The sequence below is a fragment of the Nipponia nippon genome, unplaced genomic scaffold (genome assembly GCF_047370975.1).
Source record: "Nipponia nippon isolate SJK-2023a ecotype South Korea unplaced genomic scaffold, ASM4737097v1 scaffold_3, whole genome shotgun sequence".
Taxonomy (NCBI): Eukaryota; Metazoa; Chordata; class Aves; order Pelecaniformes; family Threskiornithidae; genus Nipponia; species Nipponia nippon.
In genome coordinates, this window is record NW_028262347.1 from 52719968 (window position 1) to 52743562 (window position 23595).

Here is a 23595-nt window from a genome sequence, read left to right on the forward strand (position 1 = left end):
CAGCCGTAGGCTTGTTCGGATGCTTGAGCTGAAGGGGTTTAACGTATAAAATGCTGTTGCTTAGAGGGTCGGCCGCTGGTATTTTAAATACGCTTCAGCGGGAAAACTAGTATTAAAATGCATTTAAAAGGCCAACTTTGTCATTGATAACCGTGCTTTGTAGCACGATGCGTGGTACGTTTTCTGAAAGCTGAGAACGTGGGGCAGGGGAGCCCCGGTGCTTCAGATGGACTTGCGCTTTCACTGCCAGGAAGGTCCTCTATCGAAAAGGAGGACTCCATTTTGAACCAAATATAACTTACGTAACTCCAGACCAGTCGCTAAACCTAAAAGTGCTTTGTAAAATATGGATTATGTATATGCTGCTTGCGTGTATTGTTTTATGAAGGAGAAAACATCCTTTCTTGCTATTACTGGAGCGGAGATCAGCTTTCTGGTTTAAAGCATACTGTCTATATAAATTTGGAATAACAACTCCATTCACACCCTGTGTTTGTATCAGATTGTACTACAGGTCAAATATGCTGATGTTGCCGATACTTGCTGAAATGCTTGTTACATATCCTTTTAAAATGAGCTGTAATAATACAAATAGTTGTAATTCATTTGTATTTCTACATAGAAATTATGTAGTTCACAGTGAAAACAATAAACATCCTGCTTTTTTATAGCAAAGATGAGTACCTTGGATAGCTGAGCTTAGTAAGTACCTGGCGTTGTTACAGGATATGATTTCTGTGGCTCGAGTGATGTGGGAGAAGGATGTCGCTAGCAGAAGCTTCTTGGTTGAGCTGATGATCCAGTGTCTAAAAGTAGATTTTAACATGCTGGGATTACTTAACTTGTGTCATTTTTCAGCACTGATCAGTTAATGCTGTTGCTGGTTTTGGTTTTTTGGTTTTTTTTTTTTTGTCCTTGTGAGTTGCTGGCTAGGATATAATTGGCCAGTTCTGTACCTGCATACTGAGTTAAAAGCAAAGATGTCCTGAGTATCGCTACAAGTTGGGCTGCAAGGGGTGATATGGTTTAAGTAGCATAGCTGTAGTTTTCTTTATTACCTGAATCTCTCAATCACTTAATAAAATTGTAGAGAGTATCGTTGAGTGCCCCTAGAAATGAACTAAGTAAGGGGTTGTAGTTTTACTGGGTTGATATTCTCCCCACTGCTGACAGGAGGCAAGGTTGGTAGTCTGCTTTAAATTTATGAAAAATACCTCACTCTCTGCCTCATCCACTGTAGAAAGAGCTTTTCCTCTGTCCTTAGACCACTTTAAGTACAAAACAACTCTAAAACGTGCATTTAATTTTTTAGCACAGTGGAGGTGTGTGCTTGATTCCCCCCCCCCCCCCCCAGTAAACTTTGCCTCTGTGACTTAAACTTTCTCTCTTGCTTGTAGCAACGAAGTTTGTGAAAGGATCATAATGCTTTGGAGCTGCACTTCCTCGGAAGGAAGGGTGGGTGGTCTGTATACATCTATAGATAAATTAATGGTTCTGTAACATTTTTCATGTACTTAACTTTCCATGGAGACCATGAACAGGACCGTATACTCTGCTTTTCACTGGTAGATGTATCCTAAGATTTAGAGGTTATTGATTTGGGGGTTGAAAGTGAAATCAACAGTTGTTTATCCTGGCTTATTTCCTGGTTACTGTTCCAAAGAGAGTGTGCTCTTTTCATCCAGAAAGACCTCTTTACTGAGTCATGACTTCTCTGATTAACTGAGCACCTGGAGCGTATTTTCCACTTCTCTTCACTTGTGTAGATCGTGCTCTACTGGTTCTCTAGTTCTGCCTCTCCAGATTCTTATTGGCTACTGACTGCAAATGATTCATTCATAAAATTGAAAACAGAATAAATAAAATTACTATAGCCCATGATGCAATCAATCCACTGGTAACTGTTAACTCTGTCACATGGGCCATAGTGAAAGATTTCTCGCACAGCTGTGTCCATGTTCTTTTGGCAGCCATGTCTGTTGTGCCAAGCGCTCTCCCTGACGGGACTAACGTGAGCTTGCACACCCCTCCGCCCCCAGGATTGGAGTCAGTGAGTATCAGGCTTTACTATACAAATGAGATGTATTTATTATGTAAACCCCAAACTCTTATGGTGTACATATCTGTATATGTGTATATATATATTTTCAGGTCTGATACGCAACACATGCTTTAGCATGGCTGATCGTTCTGGATGTTCTTTAATTTTTCTGTCTCCTTCAAATGCCATTTGGTTATTTTCAGGGGCTTGCTTAAGAATTGTGTGAAAGAGCAAAGGGAAACTGGTTGGTAAATAGTATCTGTGGATGCTTTCTAGGAAAACTTGTCGTTTGACAGGTTTATCCTTGCAGTCTGTCAGGTGGACTGGAAAGGGGTAAAAGAAAATTGGGAGGTAGCAATGGACCTATACCAAAAAGAGAAAAACTTGATGAAACAAAGCATTTGAGGTTGACCGAGGGCAACGAAGCAAGCAAGGTACGGAAGACCAGCAACATAAAGCAGGCCAAAAGATACAGAATGCTGAATGAGGAGGAGAATAGTGAGGGAGGGGAATGGTTATACCTTCCATACGATCAACAGTCTGGCAGCTGCAAGATGTTCAGGTATGACCGACTAAACAATTGAGGAGTTATAAAGGCCTTACTGTATGCTTATACTTCTTGATATAATTTCATTTATAGGGATTTTCTTAATAGCTGTATCTCTCCTAATTGGTTTTTATAGTCATTTTTATTCCTATTTAATGCACTTTTCCCCCTTTACTCTGCTAAACCCATTCCCATTATCTTGTTACTTCAGTCTACCGCCTACTGCATTTAAGATCCCTTAAAGTCTCGCTCTTCACCGCAGAAATGCGGCCAGTGGCTCCTGTCAGTCTAACCTTTTGGGACCTAAGTAGCTTCTCTTTGCTAATTCTGCTGCTCACTATAGTATTTTACAGGCTAAGAAACAATGAATAATGAATAACACTGTTACGATTCCTCAACAGATACTGTGACACTGAGTGAAATCCATCAGTAGGGTCAGTAGGTCTTTCAAAGCATTGTCCCCATGTAGAGTTCTGTGTTTTAAAGACATAACGGTGCTGCACAGTAATTATAATTTACAATTATAAAGCCTCACAGAAAACCTTATACAAATTATTCCATCTAAATGTGCAACAAACTTTCTGCAAGGCATCAGCAATATTTCTGGGCATTGTTTACTTCACTGCATTTACCTCTTTAAATACTGATTATTAAAAAAAAAAAAAGGAAAGTGCTATAGTTTACAAAAATCATAGAGTGAATATATTGAGACAAATATTAAATTGCTACTGCAGTTTGACTAACTATTGTTTAACTCTATCTGGAAACCACAATTTTATTCCTTCCTTTGGAGCAGGAAAGGAAAGCTGAAGATCTGTCAGTCTTCGGTCCTGCTTTCTTCATGAAAGCAAACTCTAAAGGTAAGAACATTTTAAGCTTTAACACTGTTTTATTGTACAAAACAAACGATTTATTAAATATAGCACGTTATCCTTCAGAAAGACAAATACACGCAGAGAGACCTGTTTTTTGCTCACATTGTAGCTTGTCCCTTGAAATCGGTATGCCTTTTCTGTCCTTTTCAAAGGAACAGGACAAATCTCTAGTTGAGTTTCAGTGTGCTTCTAAGTGAAGCCTTTAAATATTGTCTTTTTTCTCATTACTACACATGATGGAGCTAACACTCCTCAAACACTACTATTCTTTGGGTAGTGACATTTCACAGTGATCAATTCATGTCTGAAATCTTGGTTATTTCATCTTTCATACCTTTGATCTCAGTTTGAACTCTTGTTAGATTGGCCAGTTTCTCATTCAGTAAAGCAATTTCCTTCTCCCGTCGTAATACATCCTCCACTAATCTTCCTATTCTCAGTGTTAGGTCATTTATTAATGGCTCCAAGATGGCAAAATCCTTTTTAAGTTTGTACATCTTGGGTTTTAAATCATTTGCAAATGTAACCGTCTTCAGAACTTTTGCTCTGTCACCTTCGAGATTCAAAAGTCTATCCGAATGCTTGTTAAAATCACTCCTTAACTCAGATAATGCTGTCTTAATTTGCTCAATTTTTCTTGCATTACTGGATGCCAAGCTTTGTAGTTTTGTACTTCGGTCAATGCTACTGGTAAGCAGGTCACCTATATTTTTTACTGTCGTCTTTTCACCTTTTTCTACTTTATCTTCTAGTGTTTGCAAAGAATCTGTCAACGCAGTCACATCCGAGACTAGGCCTGAAATGCGCCTTATGTCAGTTTTTACTGTCACAATTGTCAAAGTTATGTTTTTTACTACAGAAGCTGCATTCTGTTCAACACTTGAAACTGCATGAAAGAGAGTTGTTAAATTCTTCTGCAGTTCTTCTTGTTTTTTAATTATGCTGCTAGACCATGTTTTCATTGTATAAATATCTTCCTGCAGATGTTTAATGTGAGAAATTATTGGAAGATCCTCCAGCTGTTCCATTAAGTTCCAAGTCTTTTCACACTAGAGGGATACAAATAAAAATATTTGACAACATTTCTAGCTTAACAACTCGCATCAAAATTAAAGTAATGCTCTACTGAAATATCTTACTATTCTGATATTGAAATTGAGCGCAAACTCTGTCTTTAGGAAATAAACTTCTGTTGAAACAGAAGCAAAAATTTCATTCTTTTTCCTTTCAGTATACATAACAAATTCAAATGTTACTAGTTTTTCTATTATAACTATTTCTATTATAACAAAAATCACAGGAAGATGCTATATGACTTTCTGAAAACACAAATCATCAAATGCAATCTTCTTCTGATTTACAGGAATTTTCATCTTAAGTCTATAATCTGCATGACCCAGAAAGACACATGTAGAAAGATGCCTACTTTAAAATTCTCTTTGGTAACCATAATATGTATTTTGAACGTGACATTCACAGAAGAAAAAGCCAAAGGAATTAGGCATGGTTCCCTTTTGTTTAAACAGCCACCAAAATTTCACAGGAAAAGCATTACTTAAACAGCCTGCCTCCATAAAACCTACGTTAATGTTGGATTTTTGGCTGAATTTTCTAGTTCACTTTTTTTTGTTTGATTCTTGGTTTTCAAATTTGAGAGGAAGAAAGGAAAATATCCAAGTGATACTATTCTGTTCAATTCCCAGTAAGTCAGTGCAGAACTTGGAGAAAAAGCACCAAATGGGCGAGCTGAAACACATTCTAAGAGGCTATAATTAGTTTCATACTAATCCTTTTCTTGATACTAGTAGTAAAAATATCACCAGAGAAACAAATGTTTTTAACTTTTTGATAGTGTTGGTCATTCCTCACTAGCACAAAACTGCTTGGTTAAAAACAGAATCCCAAAATTTACATTGTAGAGAGTTGTGCTGGTTTCCTAGGTAATGCCCTCTAAGGATGAGGATTACCTGTTCAATCTTGTCTACATTCAGCTTTCAATAGGGTTGATGAAAGACATTAAATTGGGGAGCATACCACTGGTAATTTAGCCACCCTTCCCCAAAAATATACGAAGTAGAAACACACTGGAACACACTTGTGAAAAGTAAACATTTCTGTATAGAATAGTATTTCTTAATGGAACACTGAACACTCAAGTATTTATTCCATACCCTTTCTGGAAGAACAATTTATTTCGAACTAGATTATGCACCAGGACAGGGCAATCCACTACAATATATTTTTATTGAAAATGACTGTAAACAGATACAAATCTATACATAAGTAATAAATATATGAAACTGACAGACTTTGTAACATTGAGAAATGATGGTTTATAATAGTCTCTTGAATGGGCAGCATAACTGTTTAGTGAAGATTTTAGTAGCGTTCTAGATAAATGAATATATAAAACCAGAATAATTTAACTTAAGCCTGATTAAGTCATAAATCTTGTGGGTTCATACTGTCTATTAAGCAATCTCCTTTTCTGAGTTCAGAAATCAGGCATTGGAAATTATCAAGACATAAGTCTGTAGACACAAATTTACAGTGGACTGGAGATCCAAGTTTCAATGAACACCTACCAGGCCTATTAGGTAGTACTATGTCCCGTGTAAGCAGATCTATTAGATCTATGGATAAATTAGATATTCCCTGCCCCCAAGTATGTAACTCCATGGCTTTCATTAATTGCTTTTGCAGCTTTTGGTTCACCAAACTTTGGGAAACAATGTCAGTGGCACTGTTTTTTTCCCTTTGAAATGCAAAGCAATACCAGACATGCCATGTAATGCCTAACAGAGAACATTCTCCAGAAGAAAAGGTTAAAACTTGTTTCTAACAGCACCGAAATAAACAAACAAACCCACCCACCCACCCAAACTAATACAGTGACTGATCACACCAAACTTGCAAATTAAATGATGGAAGAATCGAACAGGAATATCTGTTAGTAAGAACTTCAGTCTCTATGTAGTCCAATGACTTCAATGGCAGAACAAAACTACGCCAGTGATTTTACAAAGTTTGAAAAGGCTGGAAATGAGGCCTAAGGAGGCTATTTGCATGGGGTCAAAGAAATAAAAGATAATGCTCACTGCTATGAAACCCCCTGCATATAAATACCAGTACAAGAGAAGGTTCTCAGTAAGGGTTACTTTACTACTGTTTTCTGTAATGCAGCTGTATATAAGCTTCAGCTGTTAAAGGTGTACTTGCTGCTTTCCTGCACATAAAATATGTAGATCCCAGTAACAACTCTGACATTGACAAGTCTGTACCGTAAGCACAAACACATTATGGTATATAATACATTAGAAGCGAGGTACATGTATATCTGCCTAGAGATATGAACTTAATTGCTCATTGTGTTACAAGTCCATAGAATATAATACAAAAAGTAAAAATATAGAAAAACATAGCGAGAACTAAATATAATTTTTAATCTGATGTCTCCAGGTTTTTTGTCTTAAATCTAAATACTTTGCTTCAAATTCCATTTTAATAAAAACGATCTTTTAATAAATAAGCTGAAAATAATCCTGAATTTATTATATTATTTTTAATTGATTATATTATTTAATAATTATTTAATTTATTATATTATTATTATATTTATTATTTAGAAAATACTCCTTGCCTCCTCCAACACAGTATTTCTTGCTCTCTATCCTCTTTATTCTGAGTTTGCCTTTCAGTCTGATCCAATGCCTATTTAAATTAATGACAATATTTCAGCTATCCTTAACATACATTGGAGTCACATTATTTATAATAAATTAAAGTGCTCTTTCATAAATGAAAACCTTAAGTCCAAATTCATTTATCCCCATTCTGGTCATTTTCAAAGTTACAGCGTTGTAAAGTTATTTCTTTTGCTTTTGAAGATACTTTTATGTCATGCACTACTTCTTCTAAAACCACTACTTCATTTTGCACTTTCAATATGCTGTCATTGTACTGTACGCCTTCAAGAACTTTTTGCATTGCCATTGTATCAGAAACAGTTTTCAGCATATCATTTTCCACAGTATATAGCTGTGTTGTCAAGTCCTCTATCTTTTTCTCCTTACTTAGCAATTCACTTGATAATCTAAGAATAGAGTGAATAGCATTTTCAATTGTTGGCAAATGGGTCTTGCACTCCTCAATTTTAGGTTCATAGTTGGCAAGTTTCTGATTCAGGTCTGCGTCCTTGGCTACCAGACTATTCTGTTGTTCTTCTAGCTTTTCAACTGCCTTTGCATGGAAGTCCAACTTTTGTTCAACTCTAGAGAATTCATCATCTTCTTGCCTTTTTAGCGTTTTAATATTTCTGGCTGTACTGTCTTCCAAATCTCTTACTCTTTCTGAAAGGGATTTAATTCTTTGGTCAACTTCATTAATTTGGGAAGTAACTTCTGTATGTATGAACTTCGCTTCAGATTTTAAACCACTAGTGTTTGCGTTCATTTCATCCAAGCTGCTTCTCCACGAATTGGTAACATTTTGGAACTTCTCATTAATGCTCTGCATCTTTATAGAGAGAGTCTGTTCATTGTTCTGAATATCATTTATGATGTTATGAAGAGAAGATATTTCCTGCTCAAACTCAGTCATGACAGAGATGGATGAGGCAGCTTCTCGTAGAATACTTTCAGAAGACTCAAGCTGCATTTATAACACAAAACAACGTCCATGTCTACTTAACGAAAGTAAGAACAGAAAATCACTTGCATTTATTGAACAGAGAATAAAGTCCCTTAGAAGCCACTTTACTTGTTACAAAGCTCCTATAAGATCTGTTTTCATATTTTATCTTTAAAATATTGTTGATTAAACTAGCATGAAAAAGTCACAGAAAAGGGTGTGTTTGTTGTTGGTTTTCTATAGGATACATGCCATTTTCTTTGTTGTCAATCCCCTATTTTCCATGGTGGTTTTGTTTCTGGGGTTTTTTTTGTAAAATATATCACAGTACCTAGATCCCATGCAACATTTTGCAATCTATAGTATATAAATATCCAAATTACATCATGTATAAATGACATAATTATGAGATCAGTGCTAAAACAACATCACTGGCATAAGCCATGCTGTACTCCCATTGTTATCTGTAAGATATAGGGGATAATTCGGCAGCCAGCCCAAGTTTTCTAGTTGATATCACACATAAATAAGAAACTAAAATAGCAATGAAAAAATATTAGTATCACTTCATTATGTCTTTTATATTATTAGAACAGGTCTTCTACATAAAAATGCCTGTAAATTTTCTTCAATATATATTAGACTTATACACAGAACAATACTGGTAGAATGAAGTATGTGCATAAATGTAAGTTTTTAAAAACAGTTTAGCATCTAAAAAATAATACTGAGATACAACCACTACATTCACATACTCGAACAATGGTATGGATTGACACATTTAGTCACATGAAATATTCTCCAAAAGTCTATTCACAGGGAAGTAGAACACATTATGAAAAATTATTTTAAAACAGTCAAATTTAACTAAATGACAGCAAAGTAAAACAACGGCAAATGTTCACCAGAGATTATCCAATTAAGATGTTAATGATTACCTTTTCAGAAATTAAGTTAACTTTATTTTCCATGTCCAGGAATTTTTCAGCTTCTTGCTGTAAGAAATCGTACTTTTTTTCCATATCAGCAAGTTGACTTGACTGCTGAAATAGGAACCTGCAAATTGCAAGTAAATAAATAGTAAACATAACTACATAACATGACCAGAGTCACAGCAATCTGTTACTGCAGTGATTTGCATTCACAGAATTTGCTAGATCAATACATGAGAGAAAAAAAAAAATTAGGATTTAATGAAGTTGATCTGTCTTCATACTGCAGTTACCTTCTGATAGAGATGGAAAAATAAGGAAACATCTATGGATGTGCTTTGTTTTTACATTGTATGCCATTCAAACAGGAAAAACTTCCGATAAGACTGCTGACATAGGGAGGCTGTTACATGCTTGTAATGCATTGCCTCACAATATATTTTATGGGTAAAGTATTATTTAACCGGTGGAAATAAAACACAAAAATATAATTTGTACTTTCTTGCAAAGCATCACAAATCATGCATAGAAGCCTTTGGATTTAGAAAGGCTTGTTAACTCTAATGTTGTTTAATTGTAACCATTCAAGAACATACAGTGCATTGTGGCAAAGCTTGCATAGCTACTGTTATGATGATGCCAGCTTTGTGAACAGACAGCAGAGATCTCAATCCTGTACTTTATGTACATTCTAGATTTATTTACAGTGAACTTGGGAGCTTTCTGAACTGTAAGCACTTCATACAGTTAAAAAGGAAACGAGACAACCAAGCGAGAACCCTGAATTTTGCTCGATGTTTATTAATCCCAAAACAAGGTTTATTGTAGACTATGCAGGGGTCCTCTCGGTAGTAAGAACAATTTTATCTAGCACAACAGAGTTTATTTAAAATATTTGTGTTTTCATGAATTGATATTTATTAGTATATTGCATAGCAATTAGAAGTTTCAAAAGATCTACAACAGTCTATACAGATTAAGTTAGGCAATAAAAGCTAAAATGCTAGCTATAGATAGATACATGCAAACCAGACATAAACAGATATACATAAAACAGTGAGCAGAAGCATCACTAAGCATTTTATTCTATTATGTTGCTCTGTTTCTCAAAGATTTAGATAATGAAATCTGGGTGATGTTAAAATAAGAACAAATTTTACCTCAATTTTCAGATTGATGTCTAGAGTGTAATAATCTGGACTATTTTCTTGCACTAGAGTTCTGAGAATTTCATATCATTTCTGCAAGAAGCTCAGTTTCTGATGGAACTAAGGTACCGATGCTGCTAAGATATTCTAAAACGTCTTTTACGAAGCTATTTGACCTTTACTTGAAGACTCCACCTGATGAACAATTTACCACACTGCTGAGCAAATTATTTACAGAAAACTCTACTTCACTTCTGCTGTTATTTATTTATTACCTGCCAAATGAGCCTTGTTGTACTTGTGAGATTAAGTTGCTCTTCACAGTCAGATATAGTCTCCAAAGCAGGTATTTGTAATTCATGAGCAAGGTACCTTTTAAACTTTCAACATGAGAGAACAGATTAAGCTTCTATAATCCCTCACTGTATGCCAACGTTTCCACATTTGTCAATACTGCTATTCTTTTCTTGATCCTTATAGCTTTCACAAGTTTCTACAGTCACTTAACCCAAACGCTATATTCAGATGTAACTAATCATATTGCCTGTGACTGAATACAGCATAGAATACAAAAGAAAATATTAAAATCCCCTTTAGAGGCTTACCTACCAGGTCAGCACTAGGCAAACAGCAAGGGAAATTATGCTCAAGCTTGTCCGCGAGTCCACCCCAAAGGAACACTGATTATTGTTGGTCCTAGGACTTGCCAGCTTCTCACAATTACTGTGCTTCTCAACCTTTTGTGAATCTTCACTGATCTTGGATGAAGACATACCTTTTTTCCTCTGTTTAACTTCAGACATTTTGTGTTTTTAAAAAGCAGAAGCAAAAGAGAGAGCTAGGGAAAAAAACCAACCAAACAAACCAAAAGAGACTAGTTACTTCTAAACATCCCCAAATATAACCTTTTGCCCTTTAGTTACACAAATACACGCCCAAAAATGTTTCCTTCAGTGTTTATTATGTTTTCTAGTTATGTGAACTTTTGTAAAGTGTCCTAATACTTTCATAAGATTTTGTGAAAAATTGTTTTCTATACTATAGAGCACTGCTTTCCTATTTTCTCAAACTGAACTGACTTTTCAAACTGTAGCTAATTTCACTTTTCCAGAAATATTTCCTCTGTTGTACAATAAGCCATTTTGAAGATATATTTAAAATCACAAGGACTGAAAGAATATTTCTTTTTATAGCTGATTATTGTCACAATTTCATCAGCAATTTCACTATCCTGTTTTACTGTTAGATTTTTTTTAAATTATTACCTACTCCACATTAAAGGGGAAAATAAATTTTCTCATTTTAAAAAAATGGGATTGCAAATCAAGATTTAATTTAGCAATAGTTCTGTTGTAATGATTTCAGGTCATCTGTAAAACCACAGACATCAGTTAATAGGAAGCCATTAATAGCAAAATACAGAAGATTAATGAAATAATGCATCTAGATAAAAGAAAAGCTGTAACTTGCTCTTTGCTAAAATTAAGCTCAGAACAGATTCAGGCAAAATGAATCTCCAGTTTCAAAGAGTACAAAAGCTCATATTCTAACCAAGTGGAAGTGCAGAGTGGAATTTTTAAGCCTAAAATCTTCCACCATACTGCTCAAAGTAGACTAGATCCTTGGTGGATTCAGTTTAGCACAATGAGTCAAAAATGTTGTGCTTCTCACGTGCCAAAATATAAATATTTAAATATTAGAGATACTTACATAGTCACATACATGCGTAAAAGGCATTGTTTAAAATCTAAATCTGTCACAAGAGCATGAAGCTTAGAGCTGTTTGTGAGTCACTAGGAAGCATGCCCTGATGAAGTATGTAGGAAAAAACCACCTCTTGCTCTCCAAAAAACCAGCAAAAATGCTATTTTGTAACTTTTAAAATGCCTTCGGGATTGAGACCACATATTATGAAGTTAAAATAAAAAAAATAAAAAAAAAAAGATATCTGAGTGGTAGTTAGGGAAATAGTTTACTACAGGAACAACTCAGCTCTAAGAAGGACAACTTCAGAGCGCAGGCCGGCGCGGCACAGCGCAGCGGACCGAGCCGCAGCTCCCCGCAGACCCTCCCGCACCCTTCCTCGCCCCTCTCCCCCCGGGACGGCCCTGCCTGCGCTCGGCCCGGGGTACCGACAGCCACCGCCTGCCCCCTCCCCTGCAGGGCACCTCCACCCCCCTCCGCCCTCGGGGCTCCCGGGAAACCCCCCGCCCGCCCGCCCTCGGAGCAGGCCTACGGGCCGCCAGCCGGCCCTGGCGATACCCTTTCTCCCGCCGCCCCGTTGCTCCAGCCGCCCACGGCGCCACCGACCCCCAGCACTTCGGGCCGCCTTTCCCCCTCCGGCGGCAGCCCCGCACCCGCTCCAGCCGCTGCCGCGCTCCTCCGCCGGGCCACCCTCCCTACCCTCAGCGCTGCCTCCGGCCTCAGCTGCAAGGCGGAGGGGGTGGGGAAGGCCGCTACCACGTTTACACGCCGCGGAGCCCCACCTCCGGCCCGGGCCCGGCCCAGCGCCTCACCCGTTGCAGCCGTTGGCGGCTGCTGCCGCTCCCCCAGCCTGCGGCGCAGCGCCCCACGTCTGGCGCTGCTGCCTCCACCGAGGCGGCCGAGGCTCTGCGCCGGCGCGGGAGCGCCGGGCTTTGTTCCGTGCGGCGCAGGCGGGGGCCGGGCTGCTGCCGGCCGCTGGGGAGGGCAGCGGGCCGCCCCGGCCCGGCCCGGCCCGGCCCTTCTCCCGCCCCCGGGGCCGGAAGGAGGAAGTGCTGGCGGCGCGCCGCTTCCCCGGTGCGGGGTAGGGGCTTCTCCTCAGGGCGAGGCGAGGACTTGTTGCCGGCGGCTCCTGGCGGCCCCGCGCTGCCCGCCAGGTGAGCGGCCGTGGCGGGGGCGGGGGCAGGGGACGAGGAAGGGCCGTGCCCGGGCGGTTTTCCCGCGGCGCCCCTGAGGCTGACTCCAGTCCGCGGCTCCGGAGCCCTCCGCGGGGGAGGCGGCTTGCGCCCCCCGCCTCGGGGGGAGAGTTGCGGAGGTGGCCGGGCAGAGCCCCCCGGCCCGGCCCGGCGGGGTGGGGGTCGGCGGCGGGCGGCTGCTCTGAGCGCTCCGGTTTCTCTTTCGTTCTCCCCGCGGCTGGTAACGGCGGCTCCGGTGAGGCGTGGCTGGGGGTGAGGTGGCCCTTTGTTTTGTGTGTTGGTGGCTTGTGTTTGTGGCGTGTTTTCTTTTTGAAGTTGCTTTACCTATACGTTATTATTATTTTTAACGCGGACGTTTTTCGACTGGGAGTAGTGGAGAGCTTTCACGTCCCCTTCCTAAGCGGTGCGGTGGGGTGAAGGTAGGGTGGAAGACTTTCCTAACCACGTACTTTTCAGGGAAAATAGGAAATTCTGTCAGTACGGCAGAAGAGGCGCTCCACCGCGGGCTTATCCAAAGGCAGCTGTTGTGCATCGACCCAGCCTCTGAAGGAGGGGGTGGAGGAACAGGCGAGCGCTCCTGCAGAGCGGCTCTGTGGAGGAGCTCGCCGTTGCCCGCGGAGCCTTCGGTCCTTGCGCAGGAGCGTGATCGCAGAGGTCGTTTTGATACTTCGGGGCTCCCAGGGGCAGCTGATCAGTACTGAAAAACCTTTACATGGGAGAGAATAGTTTTCACCTTATGTCGTCTTCAGGCAAATTTTTTTTTCTGTGATGCGGAGGAAGAATGCAGATTTATAGTTGTCTATCAGATGCTGACGAAGGAAGGTATAGCTCAGGCATTGGCTGTGTTGGGTGCTCCATCTTCCATCGTGTGTAGAGATCCGAGTGTACTTGTGCGGAGTCCTGGAGTTGGAGGCAAAATTGAGTTTATCTCGTAGGATCTGGCACATGGGGAGTTTATTTTCTGTTGTTATTCTGTCCAGCGCCGTTGGCCGAAAGACTGATCCTCTTTCTCGTCCTGTTGTCCCAATCACATGATCCTAGGATTTCAAAAATTTGAGGGATGTAGTGGGAGGGGAGAAGACTTTTCATAGAGACATTTAGCAAGTTCCTAGTATAGGAGAAGCTTGCACAGACTGTGATTCTTTAGTTCTGCAAGTGTTCATCAGCATAAATTCATAGAAATGTGGAAAAGTACTCAGATTTTTTTTTTTTTCCCTCCATAAATTAGCGGTACATATCTGCTTTTTTAATGAGAACTTCCATTCATGTAGTGAGCACAAGAGTTTTACTATGAGTCTAATTAGTTGTTAAAGATTTAAATTCTTTTTATACCTGCTTTATATGCCTCCAAGTTTTTATTAAACATAATAGCATATGGCATCTAAATAATATTTCAAGAATACTATTCACATTCACAGTAGCTTGTGAACTATTACAATTTAACTATTAATATGCCTTTTTTTACTCTGTTGAAAATGAATGATATTAGATTGTCCCCGTGTTTTCGTGATGATACTGTACTGTCCAGCCAAGTTGGACTAGTGGGTCATAAACAGTGTAAGTAAATTCATATAGCAATAGTATGAAAGTCTCTTTATAAAGACAGAAAGTAAAAAAAACAATTAAATTTTTTTGCTTTCTGTAGTTTGTATATGAGCTTGCCTGAAACTTCACTGTTGTCCACTAATTCAGCTGCCCTGCTACTTTTTCTGACTTTAAAACCAAAATTCATAAGCTATTTTAAAACTCTTTTCGTTGTAAGTTATGTTCTGATTCTGCCTTGACTTTTATTTTAAATGCTGAAGAAATATGGATGTGAAGAGTAGGAATTATTTACTTATGAATCGCCAAGCATTGGAAAAAGACATCAAGACCTCTTATATTATGGATCGTATGATTTCTGACGAAGTACTGACATTACAGGAGGAGGAGAAAGTGAAACAACAGGTAGAATTGTCTCTCGCTGGTTTTTATTTTCCTAGTCTGCTCACGTGTTTTATCGTTCTTTTAAAAAATAATACTTTCTGTCTATCTCATTCCTGGATTCAGCAGATTCTTAAGCATATGCCTAGCATGCAGTTCTTATCACACTTGGTAAGGTCCAGATAAGGGTGTGGTCAAGTTGAAGGCTCTTTCACAGTTGAAGGCTATAAACACAGTCTGTAATTGACAGAGTGATAGATTAGATGATTCCTAAGGTCCCTTAAGTTTTTTATAACATCTCTTTTGATGTTTTTTCTAGAATACACAGAAGGAACGAGCAGCTATGCTAATAAACATTATTCTTACAAAAGATAATAATTCATATAGATCTTTTTATAATGCACTACTTCATGAAGGGTACAGAGATCTTGCTGCGCTTCTTCAGGACGGCATCCCTGCCATCTCCTCGGGTAACAGAAAGAGTTCAATGGATGGAATGACTTCATATGGTCAGTATAACTACAGCAGCCCTGTGCTTGAAAGTAAAGACGAGTTGTAATTTTTATTCCTTACTAAGTGACTATCTATAATACCTGTTCCAATGAAAAAGGAGTAGTTGGTGCATTCACTTGTTTTGGTAGTGTAGTAGTCAGTATTTCTGTATTTCATGTATTTAATATGGCAGGAGAGTTACAACAATTATGACTTTCATAGGTCATCTTGGAAATGTTTATATTTAGTAATGTTTATTTTAAAAGACAGGAAATGTGAAGTTCTCAGAGATTTCTCTAAATTGTAACATTTTTGTTGTATGTGAAAGAATGACTCTTATTTGTATATATTAAAGAAGTTGAATCTAACATAAAAAGTTGTAGCCTCCAAAATTCTGACATTTCTCTTGAAGAGTAATCTGTAATCTCTTGGTCTATATTTCAATAGCTGATCTAGTTATTAGGTTGCTTAAGTCTCTCCACCAGATCTTTTAGTTACCCTGTGTAAGTTCCTAACCTTTACCTACATTGTCATCAGTGTCATCTTTAATTGACATGAAATAAATTGGTAGTTTCTAATGGGAAGAACCTTCTAACTGCATATGACTAAATGCCATATTTACTGTCACTCTACACTTTAAGAAGTGTCGTAGACATGGGGAATTTTGCTTACTTGAGTAAGATTTCCCAAAGCTTACCAGTATAATATGGCACTGCATATGGCCGCTTTGTGGCCAGCAGTGAACAGATGAAGTGCACATTTTCTTTCCTGCTATGCTTTACCTGCTCTATTGCAAGTCATGCTATCTTAGCTGAAATCAAAGGAAGTCTTGCTTGGACCACAATGCTGTGCTGTTAACTACAAAGTAAAAGCCTTACACAGCATGCTTTCTTTTCTGCTGCATCCACTGGGGCAGTAACTTATGGCTGAGAAAGTGACTTGACAGTTGGGTATCATAATGTTGAGCTCCTGTGTTTCTTTGCCACAGTTTCTACTGGAGCTGCTAATTATCTTTTCACTTCTAGGGACTGATGTAACTAGCTGGCAGAAAATGTAGTCATTAATTGGGACGCTATTTTAGGTGGGAAGCTAGTTACCTGTTAAGTAATTTATTTCCGAAAAGTAGTATTTTTTCGGTGTTGTGAGTCCAGTAGTTTTTAGAGCCTTTGTATGGGACACAAGTCTGGTGGGGGAGCCCACTAGTTATTTGGTGTGGGGAGTTGTTTGGTTTGAAGAGACATCACATTTACAAATTACTTTTTATTTTTGTGTTTCTTGTTTTTAACTTTAGTTAAGATGATTCTCTGCGAAGGAGGTGTACCACAGAGACCGGTTGTGTTTGTCACTCGGCCAAAACTGGTAGATGCTATTAAACAGAAACTGTGCTGCTTGGGAAGTGATCCAGGCTGGGTCACAGTTTATGGAATGGCAGGTTGTGGGAAGACTGTTTTAACAGCAGAAGCTTTAAGGGATCATCAGCTCTTGGAAGGTACTTTTAGAAAGACGTCTGTATTTTTAGAAAAATTGCTACAGATACAGGCATATTGAACATATATGGATATATGTCTTACGTCATCTTGAAAGTAATTTAGGATATAGGTTTCTAAATTCCTTAGGTGCTTCTGAAATATTGGCTTGCAACTCATAGCTTTCATAACCACTTAGTGCTGTAGTGCCACTAAATATTTTACTAATGTATGGAAAAAGATTCTCAATAGCTTTTCACCTTGGAATCTGCTTTGGTTTATGAGAGTAGATACATCCTAAATTAACTTGAAATTGTTATTTCTGTTAGTGCAAAATAATCATATTTAGTTTATATTTCTTTTGGGCATTTCTTGTTAAGTCCTTAGACTCCTCCCTTCGCTATGTGTGTTTAAAAAATCTTGCTCTAACTTTTGCATATATTTTAATCGCAGGCATTTGTGGAGTGATTACACTAGTATCACTTTAGCTTAAAGCAGATCATAAATTAAACCATTTAATGATTTTCCCTCCATCCCCCCGCATAGGGCACTTGGAGGCAAAAGTGGGACTCGGGCATTGGAAAACATGATGTAGGGATAGAAACTACAGCATCCTCTGCTGCAGCTGACTCTTCTAGATGCCTTCTTGTTCACTGTTTTGGGATAATTTTCACATCCCAGACTCTGAACTCCTGCAGTAGTACATGGTGAAAAAAAGTAAATGTTAAGTCAGGCTAGCAGGAAAATGGATGCAGAAGGGGTTATTGAGGGACAAGCAGGAAGGCATGTAGAGGGGAGGGATGACAGCATCAGTGGCAGTGTGAATTTTCTGTGGGAACTTGCCGTACAGAGCCTGTTCCTTTAAAAATGAAAAATAGTGGTCTTGTAGAACCATCCTTCTGTGTTAATGGTAGAGTTGCAAGATTGACTTTACAGTTTTATATTTTAATTGAAATTGAGTTATTGATTGCTATTGTAAGCGGCTATTAAATATTTCTGATTTTAAATGTATAGCATAATTGATATTGCTTTTCTTGTTAGATTACTTTCCAGGAGGAGTTCACTGGATCTCTGTTGGAAAACAGGACAAAGCAGGGCTCCTAATAAAACTTCAGAATCTCTGTAGTAGATTAGAACATGACTCTACTCTTTCACAAAGGCCACCACTTAACATTGAGGAGGCTAAAGATCGTCTTCGTTTGCTGATGCTACGCAAATATCCCAGGTGATGTCAGTAAATTAAATGCTGTTCTTTTAACTGACAGACCAAAGATACTCTGCAAAGTTTTAATTGTCTAAGCTGTCTGTGTTGTGGTTACATGTCTCTGTGGTGTGGGGGTTTTTTTTTTGTTTGTTTGTTTGTTTAAAAAACAACTTCCTAACTCTTCCACTTTTTACTTCCCTTTTTTCTGTTTTACTGTAGATAATTAGGAAGTGTTATTCAAGGTGAAGCTAAAAATACTTCTAGAATTTTAATTCTTGTGTGGGGGTTCCTGTTAAAATTTTCTAAATTACTGACTTGCATATGATAAAAGAATAAATAAGTTCAGGTAAGTGTACAAAAGCTGAAGGGTAAATAGTTGCTAGAGGTAGGTGTATAATATACATAGTATAACTCTGTCCCTGTTTAGATTTTTTTTTTTTTTTTTAAATGGAGTAACTTAAGGGACACGTTGTAGGCTTGTCCTGGATATGAATATATTTAGTAGGCTAATAAGGCTACTGCTAACAAAATACGTTTAACCAGCTGTGCAGGTGTCACATTCGCTTGAAAAGTTATTAGTCACTGAATAATGAAGGTTGGAAGTGAACAGCTGGAAGTAAGAATTGCTCTAACTTTCAATGTTCTCATTGTGTACATAGAACGCTTCACTGATGCGAGGATCATACAGCAGTAAAAGGATGTGTATCACTGCAGAAAATTTTTCCTTTCCAGAACAGCTTATGCCTTTTTAAAGTGTTTGGTCTCAAGTTATCAAAGCAAAAGCAAGTTTTTGTGATATGATCAATTATTGCCAAGAAGCCAATTGCTTTCAGACTTCAGGAAAAGTGACTTGATTTAATCAACCAGTGTCTCAGTCACTGCATGGGTTTTTTTCATCTTTGAGGGATAGTTGAAAACTGAAAGTGCAGGTTTCCCTGAAGTATGTTAAGTGGTTGTCTCCATTGACGCAATTCTTATTATTTTTTGTTCATTAACAAACAAAACAAAACTCTTCAATACAGAAGAATTTGGGTGTTTAATTCATGCATAACCTTACAGTCTCTTCTAAGTAGAAGGGAGAACTGTGTGCTATTTTCTGGTAAGATGTATCCCTATGGCATCATGAACTGTTCCAGAAGTTGGCAGCTACTGTATAGCCAACTATCATGACAACCTAACATGGTTAATATACTGTGCTATGCTATATTGTTTGTAGTGCACAAAGTGAATCATTTGAGGGATACTTACTGTGTTTTGTCAAAAGAGCACCTGTATGCTGAGGAAACTAAGGGGAAAAGAGAAAACGCCAGCTTTGGAAACAATTAAGGACTTGGTTTTATTTGAGGGCATTTCAATGCCAGCCGTGGCAGTGTCTTCCTTATAGACTGCCAGATATCTCATGTAGGATGCTGTTGACCTGGCAATGTTCATTAATCTGTTTCAAGATAAAGTAACAGATGTTAGATAGGAGTATTGCAGAGAATGGCTGCACCTCAAGGAAAAGGGACAAGAATTGATTATAAAACTTTCCTAGTCTGACTGCTTTTTGTAATTTTGAAACCATGTTAATGTGATCACACTGTTCATCTTAGTCCTGTTTATCCTTTCCCTCCTCCTCCTCTATCCTAGACAGTTTGAGCATATTGCCAAAAGTGACTCTAAAGGTAGGAACTTTGTATCTTTGAAAGTTCTCTAAGTTTAAGAAAATTGACAGTTGGATAAAGAAGAGAAATCCAAGTAGGTGCCTTCAGTGGCAAAAAGGAGTATACAGAATGAATTGAAGGGAAACATATTTTGTTGTCTTGCTAATTGGACAGCTTGGATACGTGAGCTGGGAACAAGCTACAGCCTGTGCTGCATCCTGCCCAGTTAGGTATATGTGAGAATGTTGTAAGAACAAACTGAAAGTCTTGCTGATGATGGGTTGTCTGGGAAATCATAACTGGCATGGGAGGAGGTAGAGGGGAACGTACTGGAGAGTGAGGTTCATATGGTGCAAGTGTATTGGAAACCAAGCTTCAGGAGTTCTGCAGCTTGTGGAACTTGCTCTGCACTGGAGTTCTCTTTGGTAACAAAAAGTCATTTCAGCTGTTTCCGGATTCAAATAGTCAACCCAGTACATTTCTTGGGAATAAAGTATTAGTCAAAAGATTCAAATTGTGAATTTCTTGGGATTAAATGATTAGTCAAATGAAAACTTTCAGAGCACAATAGCATTATGTATTTTGTTGGATTATGGTTGAAGAAATTGAAGCTATGATATTCTTTAAACTAAGAAATTTCAGATTTAAATCTCCTGTGATTGTTATCACAGTGTTTTGGGGTTTTTGTTTTGTTTTTTTGGGGGGTTTATTTGGTTTTTTGGGTTTTTTTTGTTTTTGTTTTTTTTAATAATCCTAATTAGGATTTAATATTTGTTAGTGTGGTTGAGGAAGAAAGTCACTGGTACCAAAAGACTGGGAGGACTTTGAAGTTCTCAGACTAATTAAAAACATAAAATCAGGCTGTAATTCATGGTCCCCAACATATTTTCAAGTGTGAAAGTACCACAAAATCAGTAATTTATGGCTATGATAGTATTCTTGTAAAACCTCTGATTTATCAAAAGGGTGTTAATAGAGGAATTGGATAAAAATGAAATATAGGTATCCAATACTTATACCACATTTTCAAAGTTGCATATAATGTGTATGCACTTGTTTATGAAGGATAAAGTCCTTATTTGTAGGCATTGATGGAATAAGCATTATTTAGCTGAAGAAAAATGTGAAAGTCTTGGCAGGCTTCAGTGGGAATTGGGCAATTTAACCATTGATTAGTGTAGCTGAAAAGTCCATCCCTTTTTCTTTTTTTTTTTTATATTTTTTAAAAAAAAGACAGTAAATGTAAACAATTTACAGGATTGGATTTCAATAACTTTCTTTCTTCCACAAAACACACAGAATGCAGACAACTGGTATTTCTTTTCATAAATCTACTTGCCAGCCAATCTTTTTGACTTCTTGCTCCCTTGGAACCAACCTTTTAAAAACAGTTTTCAGTAACTTCTTTGTCAGATATAGGCAGGGGTAGGGAAGTCTACTATGCATTATTCTGGTGAGATTCCATGTAGTAACCTACAAACATGACTAGCCATAGGATTTGAATACGTAGTCATTATAAAATGCTGTTTATGTAAAAAGAGCCTCATCATCCAAGACAATTCCTTCGCAAGAGGATTAATCTCATATAGCTTTCCAAAGATACAAAAACAGAACTGAAAACTCTCGAGTCAAAAGGAAACTTAAATGGTTTCTCCCACAAAGCTTGTCACTAGCCTGTGTCAAGCAGAGTTATTATCTAGTCCTATGCAACTTTTTCTTCCTTTATGGTATCTGATGACATGAAAAACAGAGTAAATATTTCTGTTTTTCCTGGCACCTACTAATGGAAATACTTCTTAAAACTTTATTGTTTACAATTCAATTGTAGCTATAAAGCAATAAATGGTAAAAACTTATTTTTTTGAGATACTTGCATTCAGCTTTCTTGCACAGTGTTTAATGCCCTCTTAAGATATTTTACATGTTAATATAAAAAAATTATGCAGTGATACATTTTAAATTCTGAAAACATTCTTTCATTATTAAAATTAAATACTGTATTTTAGCACTAATAGCTGATCTGAAATCTGCAATATTTCTTCTTGCACTAGATCTCTTTTGATCCTGGATGACATTTGGGATTCCTGGGTATTAAAAGCATTTGATAATCAATGTCAGGTTCTTATCACCAGCAGGGACAGGAGTGTAACAGATGCTGTGGCTGGTAAGGAACAGTTTCCTCTCTTGCACCACAGATTGTGTGTATACGTATGCAATTTGTTCCTGTGAACTTTTAAAAGAATCTGATAGAATCTATGTCTATTAACTTGTACACAAGTGACAAAGTTTTAGAATTGTGCTCTGTAAGACTTTATGCTCTTCCTGAAGTAATGTTATATGTTATTCTGAAAGTTATATGTCTAAATTGAAGAGTGGAATGATTCTTAACAGGATAAATTAATGTGTGTGACACTGCTGCTGTTAGACTGATTATCTCTATGCTATTAAGCAGTCACTGCTATGACATGCCCATAATGCATTTTTAATTATTAGATTATTGTCTAATTTTTTTTGTCTCTCTAGTGCAAACTTGATTCTGATAAGTAGAATTTATACTCTTCTTAGTACTAAGCATATAAAATACTATGCATAAAATAATGAGCCAGGTCCTTTGTTCCAGATTTTACTTGGAAAATACTCTCAATTTCTACAGGATTTTTCACATTTTTTAAAATTTTTTCCATGTTTCTATGTCTAGGCAATAAATATGAGGTTCATGTTGAAAGTGGACTAGCACATGAGAAAGGACTGGAGATTTTATCCCTATTTGTGAATATGAAAATATCAGAACTGCCAGAACAAGCTAACTGCCTTGTAAGGGAATGCAAAGGTATACTTGCCAATCTTTAACGTACCATTTACCACCTAACGTATTTTTTTTTCTTCTAGGTTTTGACCTAGAAAGAGGAGAGAACATTCTTCAATACTGTATGCCTTAAGTAAAACACAAGTGTTTGTCAAATGCTTTTTGTTTTTTTAAACTAAATAGAAGTGTCTCATGTTGATTTTTAAGTAGTTTTCTTCAGTGTATCTTCCTCCCACCTCCCTGTTAGACTTATATTTGGTGAGTTTGCAGATGTCTACGTGGATGACATGCTTTGTTTGTCTGTTCTCCACACCTCAAGAATTTAATCAATGTATTAGGAAATTTACCTGATTTATTCAACTGCTTGACTAAACTATTGGATCGTGTTTCTTGAAAACCTCTAAGATTAATTTAATCTTTTCCTGCAGGTTCTCCTCTTGTGATATCCTTGATAGGTGCATTGTTACGAGACTTCCCTAGTCGTTGGGAATACTATCTCAAACAGCTGCAGAATAAGCAGTTTAAAAGAATAAGAAAGTCGTCATCTTATGATTATGAAGCCCTTGATGAAGCAATGTCCATAAGTGTTGAGCAACTGAACGACAATTATAAAGACTACTATAAAGACCTCTCTATCCTCCCAAAAGATGTTAAAGTACCTACTAAGGTAATAACAGCAATGCAGAAATGTCATTGTTTTTAGTGAGATACAAGCAATAACTTTAAAGAATTCATAAAATTTATAATTTTTGTGTGTAACTTATGTTGTATGTAACTTAGTGGTAATTGCTAGATTGGGTAGGTCAGGTCCATTATTGTAACATGACTTTTATTGTAGTGAAACTTTTTAAAAATTGTAACTGAATAAAGGTATTCATAATGTTAGTTTAATGTGCATTCCGTATATAGTTCTTTAATTAGATAGTAATTGAGCTCTCTGAAGGCTTAAAAACTGTCATGTGAAATTTGTTTCCTTTAAGAAAAAGGTATGA

General features: G+C 37.7%; 2 protein-coding genes across 17 annotated transcripts in view; one reads left to right on the top strand and one right to left on the bottom strand.

The window, feature by feature from the left end:
• The first annotated feature begins 3423 nt into the window (after window positions 1-3423).
• The window catches only part of APAF1 (apoptotic peptidase activating factor 1), a 48175-nt gene continuing 28003 nt past the window's right edge, over window positions 3424-23595 (top strand). For 2 of the 5 annotated variants that reach the window (XM_087766817.1, XM_087766819.1), the window contains exons 1-8: window positions 12898-13030; window positions 14875-15016; window positions 15312-15501; window positions 16776-16973; window positions 17992-18175; window positions 21849-21961; window positions 22496-22627; window positions 23032-23270. In XM_087766817.1, coding sequence (XP_087622943.1) covers window positions 14879-15016; window positions 15312-15501; window positions 16776-16973; window positions 17992-18175; window positions 21849-21961; window positions 22496-22627; window positions 23032-23270 — 1194 coding nt within the window. In that variant the 5' untranslated portion in view covers window positions 12898-13030; window positions 14875-14878. Of the gene's footprint in view, window positions 3449-12891; window positions 13031-14874; window positions 15017-15311; window positions 15502-16775; window positions 16974-17991; window positions 18176-21848; window positions 21962-22495; window positions 22628-23031; window positions 23271-23595 lie in introns of those variants that run through there. The other 3 variants (XM_087766818.1, XM_087766820.1, XM_087766821.1) reach the window with 3 other exon arrangements.
• On the bottom strand, window positions 3459-12814 carry IKBIP (IKBKB interacting protein). Of its 12 annotated transcripts, none has more exons than XM_087766835.1 (5): window positions 12689-12814; window positions 10782-11010; window positions 9031-9148; window positions 7808-8113; window positions 3459-4512 (listed from the first exon to the last, which is right to left on the bottom strand). In XM_087766835.1, exons 2-5 carry the CDS (start codon window positions 10973-10975, stop codon window positions 3757-3759), a joined length of 1374 nt encoding a protein of 457 aa, XP_087622961.1. In that variant the 5' UTR covers window positions 10976-11010; window positions 12689-12814; the 3' UTR covers window positions 3459-3756. The 12 variants fall into 12 exon arrangements, with proteins under 12 accessions (XP_087622961.1, XP_087622955.1, XP_087622957.1 ...); XM_087766829.1 differs by lacking the exons at window positions 7808-8113; window positions 12689-12814 and adding exons at window positions 10448-10552; window positions 12483-12610; XM_087766825.1 differs by lacking the exon at window positions 3459-4512 and adding an exon at window positions 10448-10552 and having other exon boundaries at window positions 5689-8113.

What these genes read in the sequence shown, in the direction of transcription:
- IKBIP (XM_087766835.1), bottom strand. Translation starts at nt 10,975, where the DNA reads ATGTCTGAAGTTAAACAGAGGAAAAAAGGTATGTCTTCATCCAAGATC. An exon ending in GTTTGCCTAGTGCTGACCTG is followed by an intron (nt 9,149 to 10,781) that starts GTAGGTAAGCCT and finishes TGCAATTTGCAG; the next exon opens with GTTCCTATTTCAGCAGTCAA. An exon ending in TTAACTTAATTTCTGAAAAG is followed by an intron (nt 8,114 to 9,030) that starts GTAATCATTAAC and finishes TTATAAATGCAG; the next exon opens with CTTGAGTCTTCTGAAAGTAT.